At 43.4% G+C, this 13,900-nt stretch overlaps 1 protein-coding gene across 1 annotated transcript in view; it reads left to right on the forward strand.

Moving 5' to 3' along the window:
- Positions 1 to 13,353, forward strand: part of LOC308147408 (rho GTPase-activating protein 6-like) — a 55,046-nt gene extending 41,693 nt beyond the window's left edge. Inside the window, exons 4-14 of the mRNA XM_080519539.1 lie at positions 1,232 to 1,362; positions 3,634 to 3,762; positions 3,860 to 4,055; positions 4,154 to 4,209; positions 6,663 to 6,813; positions 6,901 to 7,049; positions 10,698 to 10,877; positions 12,105 to 12,196; positions 12,296 to 12,534; positions 12,612 to 12,683; positions 12,776 to 13,353. Of these exons, the coding sequence (XP_080375665.1) occupies positions 1,232 to 1,362; positions 3,634 to 3,762; positions 3,860 to 4,055; positions 4,154 to 4,209; positions 6,663 to 6,813; positions 6,901 to 7,049; positions 10,698 to 10,877; positions 12,105 to 12,196; positions 12,296 to 12,534; positions 12,612 to 12,683; positions 12,776 to 13,200 (1,820 nt within the window). The 3' untranslated portion in view covers positions 13,201 to 13,353. The remainder of the gene's footprint in view (positions 1 to 1,231; positions 1,363 to 3,633; positions 3,763 to 3,859; positions 4,056 to 4,153; positions 4,210 to 6,662; positions 6,814 to 6,900; positions 7,050 to 10,697; positions 10,878 to 12,104; positions 12,197 to 12,295; positions 12,535 to 12,611; positions 12,684 to 12,775) is intronic.
- The last annotated feature ends 547 nt before the right edge of the window (positions 13,354 to 13,900 follow it).

A 13,900-nucleotide genomic window follows, 5' to 3' on the forward strand; every position in this document is an offset into this window, starting at 1 on the left:
CATGTAAAAAATACTTGGTCCACCAATATTTGAGTGCAAATGTAGGATTGTTTATTGCTGGCCTGATAAATGCAAAAACTTCATTGATTTCAAGAAAACTTTGACATTTTATCTAACAGATAATGCTGACTTGTCAAGAATTGGCACCAATTAAAAGGAAATGGCCAAAAAGCACACTCACAACCAATAAAAAAACATTTATTTCCATTTTTTTTCTTTATTTTTCAATGGCGACCAGCTTAAAGGTGAAGCCCCACACATTCACTCCCATTAAAACTAAGGCTTTCGGGGGGGTGGGGGGGGTGGGGGGGGTAGACTGGAATGCTTTGAAAAAGTGGAAAAAAGTTGAACAAGTTTCAATAAGTTGAAACAGTTGAAAAGTGTCAAAAAGTTGAACAACTTCCATAAAGTTGAAAAAGTGTCAAACAATTGAACTAGTTTCAAAAAGTTGAACAAGTTTCAAAAAGTTGAAAAAGTGTCAAACAGTTGAAAAAGTGTCAGTTGTAAAAGTTTCGAAAAGTTGAAAAAGTTTCAAAAAGTTGAAAAAGTGTCAAACAGTTGAAAAAGTGTCAGTTGTAAAAGTTTCGAAAAGTTGAAAAAGTTTCAAAAAGTTGAAAAAGTGTCAAACAGTTGAAAAAGTGTCAGTTGTAAAAGTTTCGAAAAGTTGAAAAAGTTTCAAAAAGTTGCACAAGTCACTAAAAGTTAAAACAGTTGAACAGTTTAAAAGTTGAACGGTTGAAATCGGAGAAGATTTGAAGAAGTTATAGCTCGTTAAAAATGTCTCCATCCGTTGACATTTGAAAAAAGTGGCACAAAAGTTGATATATTTCAAAAAGTTGACGAGATTTCAAAAAGCCGGAACATAGCCGGAAAGTGCCGAAAAAGCTTCGGCACTGCCAGAGTTTTAGCGATTCGAAAAACGTAAAATAAACAGAAACAGAATCTCAAGAGTGTGAACGTCTTGCATTCACACTAACAAACACTTAAGATCAAAGAGGAAGTGGAGGAAAAAGGAGAGGAGCGGTATGGCGCTGGGTGGGCATGAGTCATGGTGGCCGAGGCGCTTCTTTTGGAAAACAGATGTCGAGCTTTAACCGTCGTCATGACAGTTTTGACGGTTTTGATGTTTCCATTCGAGCAGCTATTTTTAGACGACGGCTAAAAAAAAGTTTTTTTTTTTTGTTTGTTTGTTTTTTTAATTTTCCTGCCTTTTCCCCCCCCCCCCCCACAGAATCCACACCCCAGGCTTTCAGCGTCCCGCTTTCCCAGGTCATCGCCAACGATCGCACTCAGAGGCAGCGGCAGGACGGCTATCGCCAGGAGCAGAAGGACCCGTCTGACCTGGTGTCCTCCATCATACAGGTCCGCACCGTCTTCATATGAGGGTGGCCTCATGGGGGCGCTGTGATCACGGCGCACTAGCTAATTAACCGCCGCGCTAAGCTAGTTTTCTTAGCATGTCAGAATGTGACGTAACTCCAGACTCCAGGTCAGCCACACCTGGGAGGTATCCTCTGCGCTTTTCAGGCAAATCGCAGGTGTTAGCATCGCATGCTAACAAGTTTGTTCAAATGAGCTGAAATTTGGAGGGTGGCCTCGTGGTGGCGCTGCGAGCGCGAATCACTAGCTAATGACATGGTTTCCACGTACTTAAATCGCTTATAGCTGTTAGCATCGCATGCTAACAAGTTTGTTCAAATGAGCTGAAATTTGGAGGGTGGCCTCGTGGTGGTGCTGCGAGCGCGAATCACTAGCTAATGACATGGTTTCCACGTACTTAAATCGCTTTTAGCTGTTAGCATAGCATGCTAGCAAGTTTGCTCAAATCAGCTGAAATTTGGAGGGTGGCCTCGTGGTGACGCTGCGATCGAGAATCACTAGCTCATGACATGGTTTCCACTTACTTAAATCGCAGGTGTTAGCATCGCATGCTAACAAGTTTGTTCAAATCAGCTGAAATTTGGAGGGTGACCTCGGGGTGGCGCTGCAATCGAGAATCACAAGCTAATGACAAGGTTTCCACGTACTTTTGACCCCGCCGCGGCCTCGCTCGGCAGCAGGGGGCAGCAGGTGGCAGGCACAATAAAATTTCCGCGGGAATTTTCTAGTTTTCTTTCAAATTGCAGTTTTCATTTTGTGTCGTGTCCAATATAACTTTACCCTTTCTCTCGTCCATCTTTAATTTTTTGTTTCATTTCATGTTACCTCATCCTCTTTTTCTCTCTGTTTTTTTGTCATTACTCTCGCCATCCTTTATTCATTTATCAGTTTCTTCATTCTTGTATTTGTGCATTCAATTCAACGTCAGTGGCCACTTTAAAAAAATATTTTACATCATTATTTTACAGTATTTTTTCACATCTTAAAACTTAATTTAATTTCATTTAATTACAGATTTTTTTTTCTTCCCCTTGGAGGAAAAAAGAAATATGATGTAATATGGTACAATATTTTTTCACATTTTAAAATTTTAATTTAATAAAATTTCATTTATTACAGATTTTTTTTTATTCCCTCTGGAGGAAAAAAAAGAAATGTGATGTAATATGGTACAATATTTTTTTCACATTTTAAAATGTATTAATTATTTAAATTTAATAAAATTTCAGTTATTGCAGATTTTTTTTCTTCCCTCTTGAGGAAAAAAAATAAATGTGATGTAATATGCTACAATATTTTTTTTTTACATTTTAAAATGTATTAATTAAATTAAATGTAACAAAAAAAATGTCTTCTTCCCTCTGGAGGTAAAAAAAGAAATATTAAATAACTATTTTATCTTCATATCAATTGATATATTTGTTTACACTTTTTTAAAACTCTTTATATTAAAATAAAAAATTTTCTTGGCTTTTTTTTTTAGTTCAGTCTCATAACTGTTTTTTTTTTTTTTTTCCACCGAACAAGCACATGCATGTGTACATGGGAGAGTGGGGTGTGTGATAAGAGTGGTGGAAATTGGAAGGGAGAGGTGAGAAAAATCAACTAGAAAGGGGACAGAGAGGGAGGAGGAACGGGAGGGAGCGACTTCAAAGTGTGCATCATCGCGGAAAAACACAGGCGACGTCATATCGAGTTAATTTTGAACAATTTCTACTGATAAAGGTGGAAGAGAAGACATGTTGTAACAAACAATATCAACGGAGATCATTATCTGTAGCCACGGAGATGCTATGATCTAAAGAATTGTCCTGCTTTGATCTCCATGAGGTGCCTCTCCCATCCGCTTTGTATGGGACATTTTTTCCATAGTTTTTGTAATTTATTTGGAAACGGTTAAAGACATAAAAAGGCACAGAGCATAACAGTCGTCTCATGAACAAGCTGCACGTTCTGATATTCAAACAGTTCAAATCAGTTAACGATTGCAGGAGATGTAGCTCCTTCAGCATTCACACACAAACAATAATGTAAGAAATCATAAAACTGTGATGCAAAATCACGTTTTCTGTTTGGCTGGAATTCATTAAAATCACTGGAATTAATGAGAAATAACACCTTAAAGGCTAAAACAACTGCAAAAAGATTAATTCAAGCACAATCCCTTTTTGAATTGTGAATATTCTCTCGATATTTCTACTAATCCAGCAGTCTGGTTGCTAGAAGCTGATCTCACTCTGATGTCTTGTGCAGTTCGCCACCAAGCGTCCGACCAACAAGGAGTTGTCCAGCAGCAACTCGTCGCTGAGCTCCACGTCGGAGACGGCCAACGAGTCCACGTCGCCCAACACGCCGGAAGCTGCACCGCGAGCACGCCGGAGGGTGAGGCGGCGACACCAGTCCTGCACCGACACACGTAATACTTCCTCTGCCTGTAGCGTGCGATGACTCCGCCCGGTTTTCTTTCCCTCCCCCGCAGGGCGGCATGTCGGTGGACTCCATCACCGACCTGGACGACAACCAGTCGCGCCTGCTGGAGGCGCTGCAGCTCTCGCTGCCCACCGAGGCGCCCAGCAAGAAGGAGAAGCACCGGGACAAGCGGCTGAGCCTCAACCCCATCTACCGGCAGGTGCCGCGCGTGGTGGACAGCTGCTGTCAGCACGTCGAGAAATACGGTGACGCTCCGGGGGTGGGGGAGGGGGGGGGGGACAAAAAACCTCCACGCCTCTCGGCGGACGCCCGAGACGCTGACGGGCTCTTTCTCCCCGCGCAGGTCTGCAGACGGTGGGCATCTTTAGAGTGGGGAGCTCCAAGAAGAGAGTCCGACAAGTGAGTGGAAAAGTTTTGTCCGTTTCCACGGAAAAGTCAAAAAACGACGTTGCTAGCATGTCAGCTGCTAGTTTTGCACTATTGTAGTTCCTTGCACGTACGTTTGCGACGGCCGCGGTGCAGGAGTCGCGTTTTAGAAACGTTCTCCTCCGTTTGCATGGAGACGGAATATTTAAAAAAAGCTCATCTGTTGCACAGGCCACGCCCCCTTTCCCCCATCTTAACCAATCACTGCAAAGCACAGCCAGCAACACTTCCAGAGTGCAGCATTATTATAGATGATCGTCTATTCAATTTTTGGCAATAAAAGAGACTCTTCGCAGTGTTTGGGATCCCGAGTGCAGTACTCATCACGGCTCCTCTAGGGGGCGCCAGAGACCTTTAGCATTCGCACAGCAACAGGCACAAAAATCGGATCGGGGATGAGGTTTTTTAATATTTCTTTATTAAAAAAACTAAAAAATAAAGGCCTCTTAAGTTTTAATTTACTCTGTATTCCAGTCACGGTGGTTTTAAAAATATATAAATATATATATATATAAAAAAAAGAGTATTTGAGATTTGAAAGCTCACAGAAAAGACATCAAAAGTCTGGTTTTTTTCATTTGCTCTCACACAGAATGTTCCTCACACTCTCTTTTCCATCCGCCAGATTTGTCGCCAACAACACTTCCGATCAGTTCTGAGAGAATCCTGAAGGAATTCAGACAAACATAATGTCATAGTCCTTCTTTCTTTAATCGGCTGCGGCGACACGTTTAACATAGATTTTCTGCTACGAGCAAGATTTAAAAAAAAACCCGTAATACTAATTTTAGTGTCGTATTCAACGTGTAATTGAACATGTGCAGGTTGGGAAGGTTCCTTGAAAACTGTAATCCATTACAATTACAAGTTACAAAAAAATGCAGTTCTTGTGTATTCCATCTGATTTTCTGTTGTAATCCTGCGCAGTAATCCCATTGTTTTTCCGAATATACCAGTAATGAGATTACAATTTTTTTTATGTACTGTAACGGATTATAGTAAAAAATCTTGGTATCCTAATTACGTAACACCGTTACAAATAATCTATTACTACCCAACCCTGAACATGTGAGTGCAGAAGAAAAAGATATGTCACGTGTATTTCGTTACCGTGGTTTCTCCTGGAGTGCTGCGAATTCTAAGATGTCGGCATTTTCACTCATTAAAGTACAAATTTCATTCATTTCACCAGTAAGTTTATTCGAATAGGATTTCTCATCCGTTTTCGGCAGAAAAGTAAAGAAAAGAAGCACAAAACCCCAAAACGCAACGCTACATCGCTAATGTTATTAACCCTCTGGGGCCCGGCGGACGCACCGGCGCGTCCTCGTCACATGACCTGTCTGAAAAGGCAGTAGCGTCACGGCACAGCGTCGTCTGGTCCAGTGTTTCAATCCGTGTCCAAAGTGCAGATATTAAACTACAAGCTCGTTTTTAAATGATGTGGATCGCCCAAATAAAAGTTCAAAGCAAATAAAAGGAGTTCAAAGGAGTGTGACCTCTTGTAAATAGTTTTACAAATACGCCTGAGGCAGTGCTTCTATTTCACTGTAAATATCTGTATAGAACTGTTTGTTCAGTCCTGTTTTGATACATTTGAGTTCATTACAGTTTAGATTTACTTTACAAGTAAACAAAATGGTTCGTTAACCATGTCTGTGACTTTTATAGTCAATAAATCTGTTTTTACCACCTGGATGTGTAATTTTATGGTGTTTTTAGATCCACTGTTTTAATACAGTATGCCAAAGTGATGAAAATACTTCAGAAATGCATTTATGAGGTTGTCCTGAACAAAATGACACCAAACAAGGCGCAAGGTTTAAGGATTTTATATCTGAGATATAAAGGAAAAATCAATTGTAGTGGAAAAACGGCACAAAATGCTTCAGGCCCCGAAGGGTTAAAGTCAGAATGTGAATACTGTTGGCAAATAAGCAGAAAATACATATTAAGTGTTTTTAAATACATCTGAAGGCATTTATGGGACTAAAATGATCAAATCAACGACTTGTTTAAAGCACTTTAATCCTATAAATGACATTTTCGGGTAGTGGCAAGTAAGAAAGCACTAAAAATCACTTTTCATGGTAATGGTTTAATTATTATTATAAACTGGCCCCATGTAGTAGTTTATATTTGGCGCATCTGTGTATTCCTTGCCGGGCCGTGTTGACGCCATCCCGTGTCATCCCGGGTGTGAAATCGGAGTTTACCATCTGAATTAAGTGTGAAAGGAATTTGGCATAAACAGCGGTAAATCATCGACGGTGCGCATCGCTGCCAAGTGGCGGCTTAGTGAAAACCCTGGAAGCCGTCCAGAGGTCAGATGGTGGAGATTACTGGCCACGCTGGGAGAACTGGTGTTTAGAGGTGTGTGTGACGGAATCCCCCCCCCCCCCCCCCCCCCCCCCCGTCCTCTGCAGTTGCGTGAGGAGTTCGACCGCGGCGTCGACGTCCAGCTGGACGAGGATCACAGCGTCCACGACGTGGCGGCGCTGCTGAAGGAGTTCCTCAGGGACATGCCGGACCCGCTTCTCACCAAGGAGCTCTACACCGCCTTCATCAACACCACCTGTAAACCGCCGTCCACCGCCAACCGCCACGTCACCGATCCACCCCCCCCAATCCCCCCGCTCATTGTCCTCCACTCTTGACCTGCAGTGTTGGACCCCGACGAGCAGCAGAGCGTCAGCCAGCTCCTCGTCTACCTGCTCCCAGCATGCAACAGCGACACCCTGCACCGCCTCCTGGAGTTCCTGTCCAACGTGGCCGACCACGCCCATGACCAGCAGGACAAGGAGGGACAGGAGGTAGAGTGGCCCGGCGGCGTCTTCACCGACACCCGAGACGAATCGTCCAAAATCTACCACATGGAAAGAACCTATATAAACATACATGTTTTAATATAGGTTTTGATATAGGTTTTGGATATATGTGGCATATATAAAATTGGCCGTTTTCGTATATATTATGCACATATATGTGCATATAGGTACCTATATGTGCATATATGTACCTATGTACCAGTCATGTATATATATATATATATCTGTGCATATAGGTCCATATATGTGCATATATATGGTCATATATGTGCATATATGCAGCCCATATATTGTCATATATGCATAGATGTAGCATATATGTGCATATATATGGTCATATATGTGCATATATGCAGTGCATATATATGGTCATATATGTGCATATATGCAGCCCATATATTGTCATATATGTGCATATATGCAGCATTTATGTGCATATATGCAGCATATAGGTTTCATATATGTGCATATATCCTCATATAGCTTCTTTCCATGTGGGCTACCAAAACTGAAATTGGTCCAATCGCACCACCAAGCATTCGTTTAGAAAACAGTGGAATGCTAAGAGCGATTTCTTAAGCGAAGGGGACCCGACACGACACCGAGCTGAGATATCAAGCTCTTCAAACCACGTTGTCACGGTGGAAAAACACCCATGATGCAACTGATGCACTGTATTTCCCCCACGAAGCTCCCTATTGTGAATCGAGTCCTGGCAAAGTAGGTAAATATTGTTTTATCTTCCCCAAATGCGGGAGGGCAGAGCGTTGAACCTTCAGGTTTTGTTGGTTGCCGTGCCGGTTGATTACGATCGAACGCAAATCCTGGAGGGATTCATATGAAACCGTGCGTCAACACTGGAATACAACACAGGAAGGAGTGCGAGGAAGGTGCACGTGGAGGGAGGCTGCTGCTCGCTGGACGCTTCAATAATGTGAAAACACAAATCACTTCACTTTTAATATGTTTGGAAAAACATGCTGTAAAGAGGTGGCTTTGATGGAAGGTTGTATATTACACAAAAACATACCGGAAACTAGAGCTACACTTGGTAGAGTGCAGACGTTTCGCTAACATTAGCAAGTTAGCAGGTGGGAGTGTGTTGTGTTGACGAGCTCGGACAGTGTGTGTGTGTGTGTGTGTGTGTGTGTGTGTGTGTGTGTGTGTGTGTCAGTTTTCTGGCTTCACTTTGTGTATCTGAGACTCCCACAAGGAAAGAACCTATATGAGGATATATGCACATATATGAAACTTATATGCTGCATATATGCGCATATATGACAATATATATGCTGCATTTATGACAACATATATGCTGCATATATGCACATAAATGCTTCATATATGCTGCATATATGCTGCATATACGCATAGATATGTGCGCGTATGTACATATATGTGCAAATATGTACATATATGTACATATCTGTGCAAAAAATATAGGAAAATGTAGGAAAAAAATATATGTAAATATACATATATGTACATATATGTGCATAAAATATAGGAAAATGTAGGGGAAAAAATCTGTAAATATACATATATGTACATATATGTGCATAAAATATAGGAAAATGTAGGAAAAATATATGTACATATATGTACGTATATGTGCATATATGTACATATATGTACATAAAATATAGGAAAACGGCCAATTTTATATATGTCACATACATTCAAAACCTATATCAAAACCTATATTAAAACATATATGTTTCTATAAGGTTCTTTCCATGTGAGACTGTCACCATGCCTGTCTGGATCAAGGCGTCGGGGACACACAAAGCCGTCCAACGCTTTGTGAGTCACCGTAATTGCGTCACGGGACGCACACCATCAGAAACTGTCATACACTCCCAACACTTTCTGTATTTCCAACACAATGATGCATGTGTACATGGGAGAGTGAGGGGGTGTGATAAGAGTGGTGGGAATTGGAAGGGAGAGGTGAGAAGAATCAACTAGAAAGGGGGGCAGAGGCGGAGGAGGAGCGGGAGGGAGCGACTTCAAAGTGTGCATCATCGCGGAAAAACACAGGCGACGTCATATCGAGTTGATTTTGAACAATTTCTACTGATAAAATTGGGAGAGAAGACATGTTGTAACAAACAATATCAACGGAGATCATTATCTGTAGCCACGGAGATGCTATGATCTAAAGAATTGTCCTGCTTTGATCTCCATGAGGTGCCTCTCCCATCCGCTTTGTATGGGACATTTTTTTCATAGTTTTTGTAATTTATTTGGAAACGGTTAAAGACATAAAAAGCACAGAGCATAACAGTCGTCTCATGAACAAGCTGCACGTTCTGATATTCAAACAGTTCAAATCAGTTAACGACTGCAGGAGATGTAGCTCCTTCAGCATTCACACACAAACAATAATGTAAGAAGTCATAAAACTGTGATGCAAAATCGGGACTGCCTGTCTATAAATATCAATGTGATTTTCAAGTTTTCAGTTTGGCTGGAATTCATTAAAATCACTGAAATGAATGAGAAATAACACCTTAAAGGCTAAAACACCTGCAAAAAGATTACTTCACAAAAGAGAACATACTCAAAACAAGAATCTTTCCCTTAAGTGATGCTTGGGAACATCTGATTTTTTAGCGTTTCTTACCAGGATGTGTCTTTTAAGAAATATTAAATTGTGTGAGTTTACCCACATGGAAAGAACCTATATGAGGATATATGCACATATATGAAACCTATATGCAGCATATATGCATATATATGACAATATATATGCTGTATATATGACAATATATACTGCATATATGCACATATATGACCATATATATGCTACATATATGACCATATATATGCTGCATATATGCACATAAATGCTGCATATATGCACATATATGACAATATATGCTGCATATATGCACATATATGACCATATATATGCTGCATATATGCACATAAATGCTGCATATATGCACATATATGACAATATATGCTGCATATATGCACATAAATGCTGCATATATGCACATATATGACCATATATATGCTGCATATATGCACATATATGCTGCATATATGCTGCATATATGCACATATATGACCATATATATGCTGCATATATGCACATAAATGCTACATATATGCACATATATGACAATATATGCTGCATATATGCACATATATGACCATATATATGCTGCATATATGCACATAAATGCTGCATATATGCACATAAATGCTGCATATATGACCATATATGTGCTGCATATATGCACATATATGACCATATATATGCTGCATATATATGCTGCATATATATGCAGCATATATGCATATATATATATGCGCATATAGGTATATACATGTACCTATATGTGCATATAGGTACATATATGTACATATATGTGCATAAAATATAGGAAAACGGCCAATTTTATATATGCCACATATATCCAAAACCTACATCAAAACCTATATTAAAACATATATGTTTATATAGGTTCTTTCCATGTGGGTAACTAATGTCTCTTTACGTTATTTATGGTTTCAAGTAAAAACTGAAACGCTTCGTCAAGTTTTGCATTTCCGTAGAAGACGTACAGATAAGTCTCTGACAGGAAGTGTAAATAAAAACCTTCATTGCTTGTTTGATTTCAGATGACCGGGAACAAGATGACGTCTTTGAACTTGGCCACGATCTTCGGACCCAACCTGCTGCACAAGCAGAAGAACTCCGACAAGGAGTTCAGCGTGCAGAGCTCGGCCCGCGCCGAGGAGAGCACGGCCGTCATCGCCGTGCTGCAGAGGATGATCGCCAGCTACCACACGCTCTTCACGGTCAGTCGCCCAGAACACCAGTTCATAGGCGGTTGACCTCTCAGGCCACGCCCCCCCCCTTTAGAGCAGGCTCACGCCTGCGAAGCGAAACAGTGCGGCTGATTTCTCGCTTCAAACGCTTTCACAAATACATTTCTCTGAACTTGTTTCAGTGACGAAAGAGAAAGTTTGTGAAGCTGAGAGCTTTGAGTGATGCTTTCAGGTGCACTTCGTAAATCCGCCCTCTGGCGTGTTTAACGAGCCGCCGGGCTCGTAAAGTTTACAAGCTGAATATGATTAAAATATGACTGATGGTCCACCTGGACGGTGGGAACAGCCAAACCAAATTTCTTCAGCTTCTTCCGTTTCTTCTTGTTCTTAGCGAGGATGATTCGGGCCTTTATCCGGCGCAAGACCGGGTACAAAGATTCTCCAAAAATGTCGTCACGCTATCAAAAAACATTTTTCACACGGGCTGCTTTTGCTCAGGTAGCGAGTCTGACTTTCTCAGTCGGAGAGAGTATCAACAGAGATCGAGGTCCGAGGATCGACTGCTCTGCTAGTGTCTAGATTTGCAAGAGATCAAAGACTTTCCGGGAAGGAATCAAGTTCTTCACGCTAATCCAGTAACTTGTTTCAGTAACGAAAGAGAAGGTTTGTGAAGCTGAGAGCTTTGAGTGATGCTTTCAGGTGCATTACGTAAATCCGCCCTCTGGCGTGTTTAACGAGCCGCCGGGCTCGGAAAGTTTACAAGCTGAACATGATTAAAATATGACTGATGGTCCTTCGCGAGCTGGAATGTGTAAAACACTGTAGCACCGACGTACTTCGACCTGGACGGTGGGAACAGCCAAACCAAATTTCTTCAGCTTCTTCCGTTTCTTCTTGTTCTTAGCGAGGATGATTCGGGCCTTTATCCGGCGCAAGACCGGGTACAAAGATTCTCCAAAAATGACGTCACGCTATCAAAAAACATTTTTCACACGGGCTGCTTTTGCTCAGGTAGCGAGTCTGACTTTCTCAGTCGGAGAGAGTATCAACAGAGATTGAGGTTCGAGGATCGACTGCTCTGCTAGTGTCTAGATTTGTTAGAGATCAAAGACTTTCCGGGAAGGAATCAAGTTCTTCACGTTAATCCACTTGTTTGAGCGGCTTAAAACGGGCCCATTAAAAAGTCTGACGATGAACCCAATCTGGAACGACGACAATGTGGATATTAGAGCTAATCTCTGGTTGACGACGTTCTAGGTGCCTCCTGACCTGCAGAACGAGGTCCTCATGAGTCTCCTGGAGACGGACCCAGACGTAGTGGACTATCTTCTGAGGAGGAAAGCGTCGCAGTGAGTTCCACACACCCAGCTGAGCGTCGACTCCCTTCGCCTTCGCCGTTATATTCCAGAGGTCTACCCCCCCCACCCCCCACCCCCCCCTCCCACCAGGAGTCCCGACTCGCTGCAGTCGGAGGAGGCCTTCACTCTGAGCGAGCGCCGTTCGTCCAGCGACTCCAACAAGGCGTCCAGCGGCGAGGTGTCGCCTTACGACAACAACTCGCCGGTGCTGAACGAGCGCAGGGCGGACCCGGGGACCCCCGCGGGCGACCGGCGCTCCCCGGCCTCTCGGGAGGCGGGCTGGGGCCGGGACGGCGGCGGCGGCGGCGGCGACCCCTGGGGTTCCAAAGGTGAGCCGTCCGATCGCTTCCCCGCCTCTCGGCGACCCGACGGGAACCCGACTTGACTGTCGTCTGTCGTCTCGCAGAGGAGCACGCCAACATCTGGGGCACGTGGCACAGCACGCTGAAACCGGCGCTGAAGAACCAAACTCACACCGGTGAGCCGCGCATTCGGTGTGTCGGGAAGGAACGTCCAACTTCTTTCTTGTGGTTTTGTTGCGTTTACCCATCTGCGTTGTACCGTCTCCAGGTTCCCATGGCAACGTGTCGGAGGGAAGCTCCCGCAGCTCGCAGGAAGGCCTCGACGGACTCCAGCACGCCCACCGGGCGCCGACGTCGCCCGAGTGCCGACCCCACCCGTCGGTCACCAGGGCGTGCGCCCAGCGCCGGCAGCTCGGCGGCTCCCCGGCGCCCAACTCCAGACCTCAGGGCGGTGCGGGCGACGCCAGCCCGCCGCCGCCGCCGCCGCTCGGCGACAGACGCTCGCCTCCCCCGTACAACGCCCACCACCGGCTAGCCGGCACGCAGAGCTCGCCCCCACTGGTGACGGGGGGCGACTCGGCGGCGGCGGCGGCGCAGAGCCCCGAGTGGCAGGACTGGCAGAGGGACCGCTGGCAGATCTGGCAGCTGCTCTCCTCGGACAACGCCGACACGCTGCCGGAGACCCTGGTGTGACGTCGGAGCGCCGGCGCCCAACGCCTCCCGCAACAACCAGCCGCCGTTCATCGCCATGGCGTCACCGTTTACGCCGTCTACACCCACGAGCCACTAAGATTCCTTCGTTCCAGACAGACGTGCTCCTGGCCTGTTGTTGTTGTTTTAATATTATTAAGTACCCACAAGAAATACCTCAAAATACCTTTTTTTTTTTTTTGTTTGTTTGTTTCACCGAACGCGACCAGAATCGGCTTCATATCTCAGTTGGAGAACGTCAAGAAAACTCACCGTGCACTCGCTAAAATAAAAACGTACGCATTTTATAACTGCTGCTAACCGTCGACTCATTGTTTAAAAAAGAAAAATGAAAAAAAAATGAAAAGTTGAACTATTTGACTGTAAATATAAATATGTTAATACGCAAATCGTCGATGCATAAACAGTGTATGTACATTGATATGTAAAGTATATAATGCCCTGAAAGTATCTACCTGAGGCGGTCCACATCTGGGTGTTTTGTGTCAGACTGCTGTTGTTTTGTCTTTAATATTGAATGTAAAATTGCTCAGCTCATTCTAATATTTGCTCTCTCTCGCCACCTGCTGGACTGCAGCAACAACGTGCCAAAGCCTATTTTTAGATTCTCATTTTTTTTCCCCCCCATTTTTTTTATTTAGTTCAGTCATTTCATCCATTGTTTTTTTTAAATATTGCAGCA

This window comes from Blennius ocellaris, assembly GCF_963422515.1.
Source record: "Blennius ocellaris genome assembly, chromosome: 24".
NCBI classification, from domain to species: Eukaryota; Metazoa; Chordata; class Actinopteri; order Blenniiformes; family Blenniidae; genus Blennius; species Blennius ocellaris.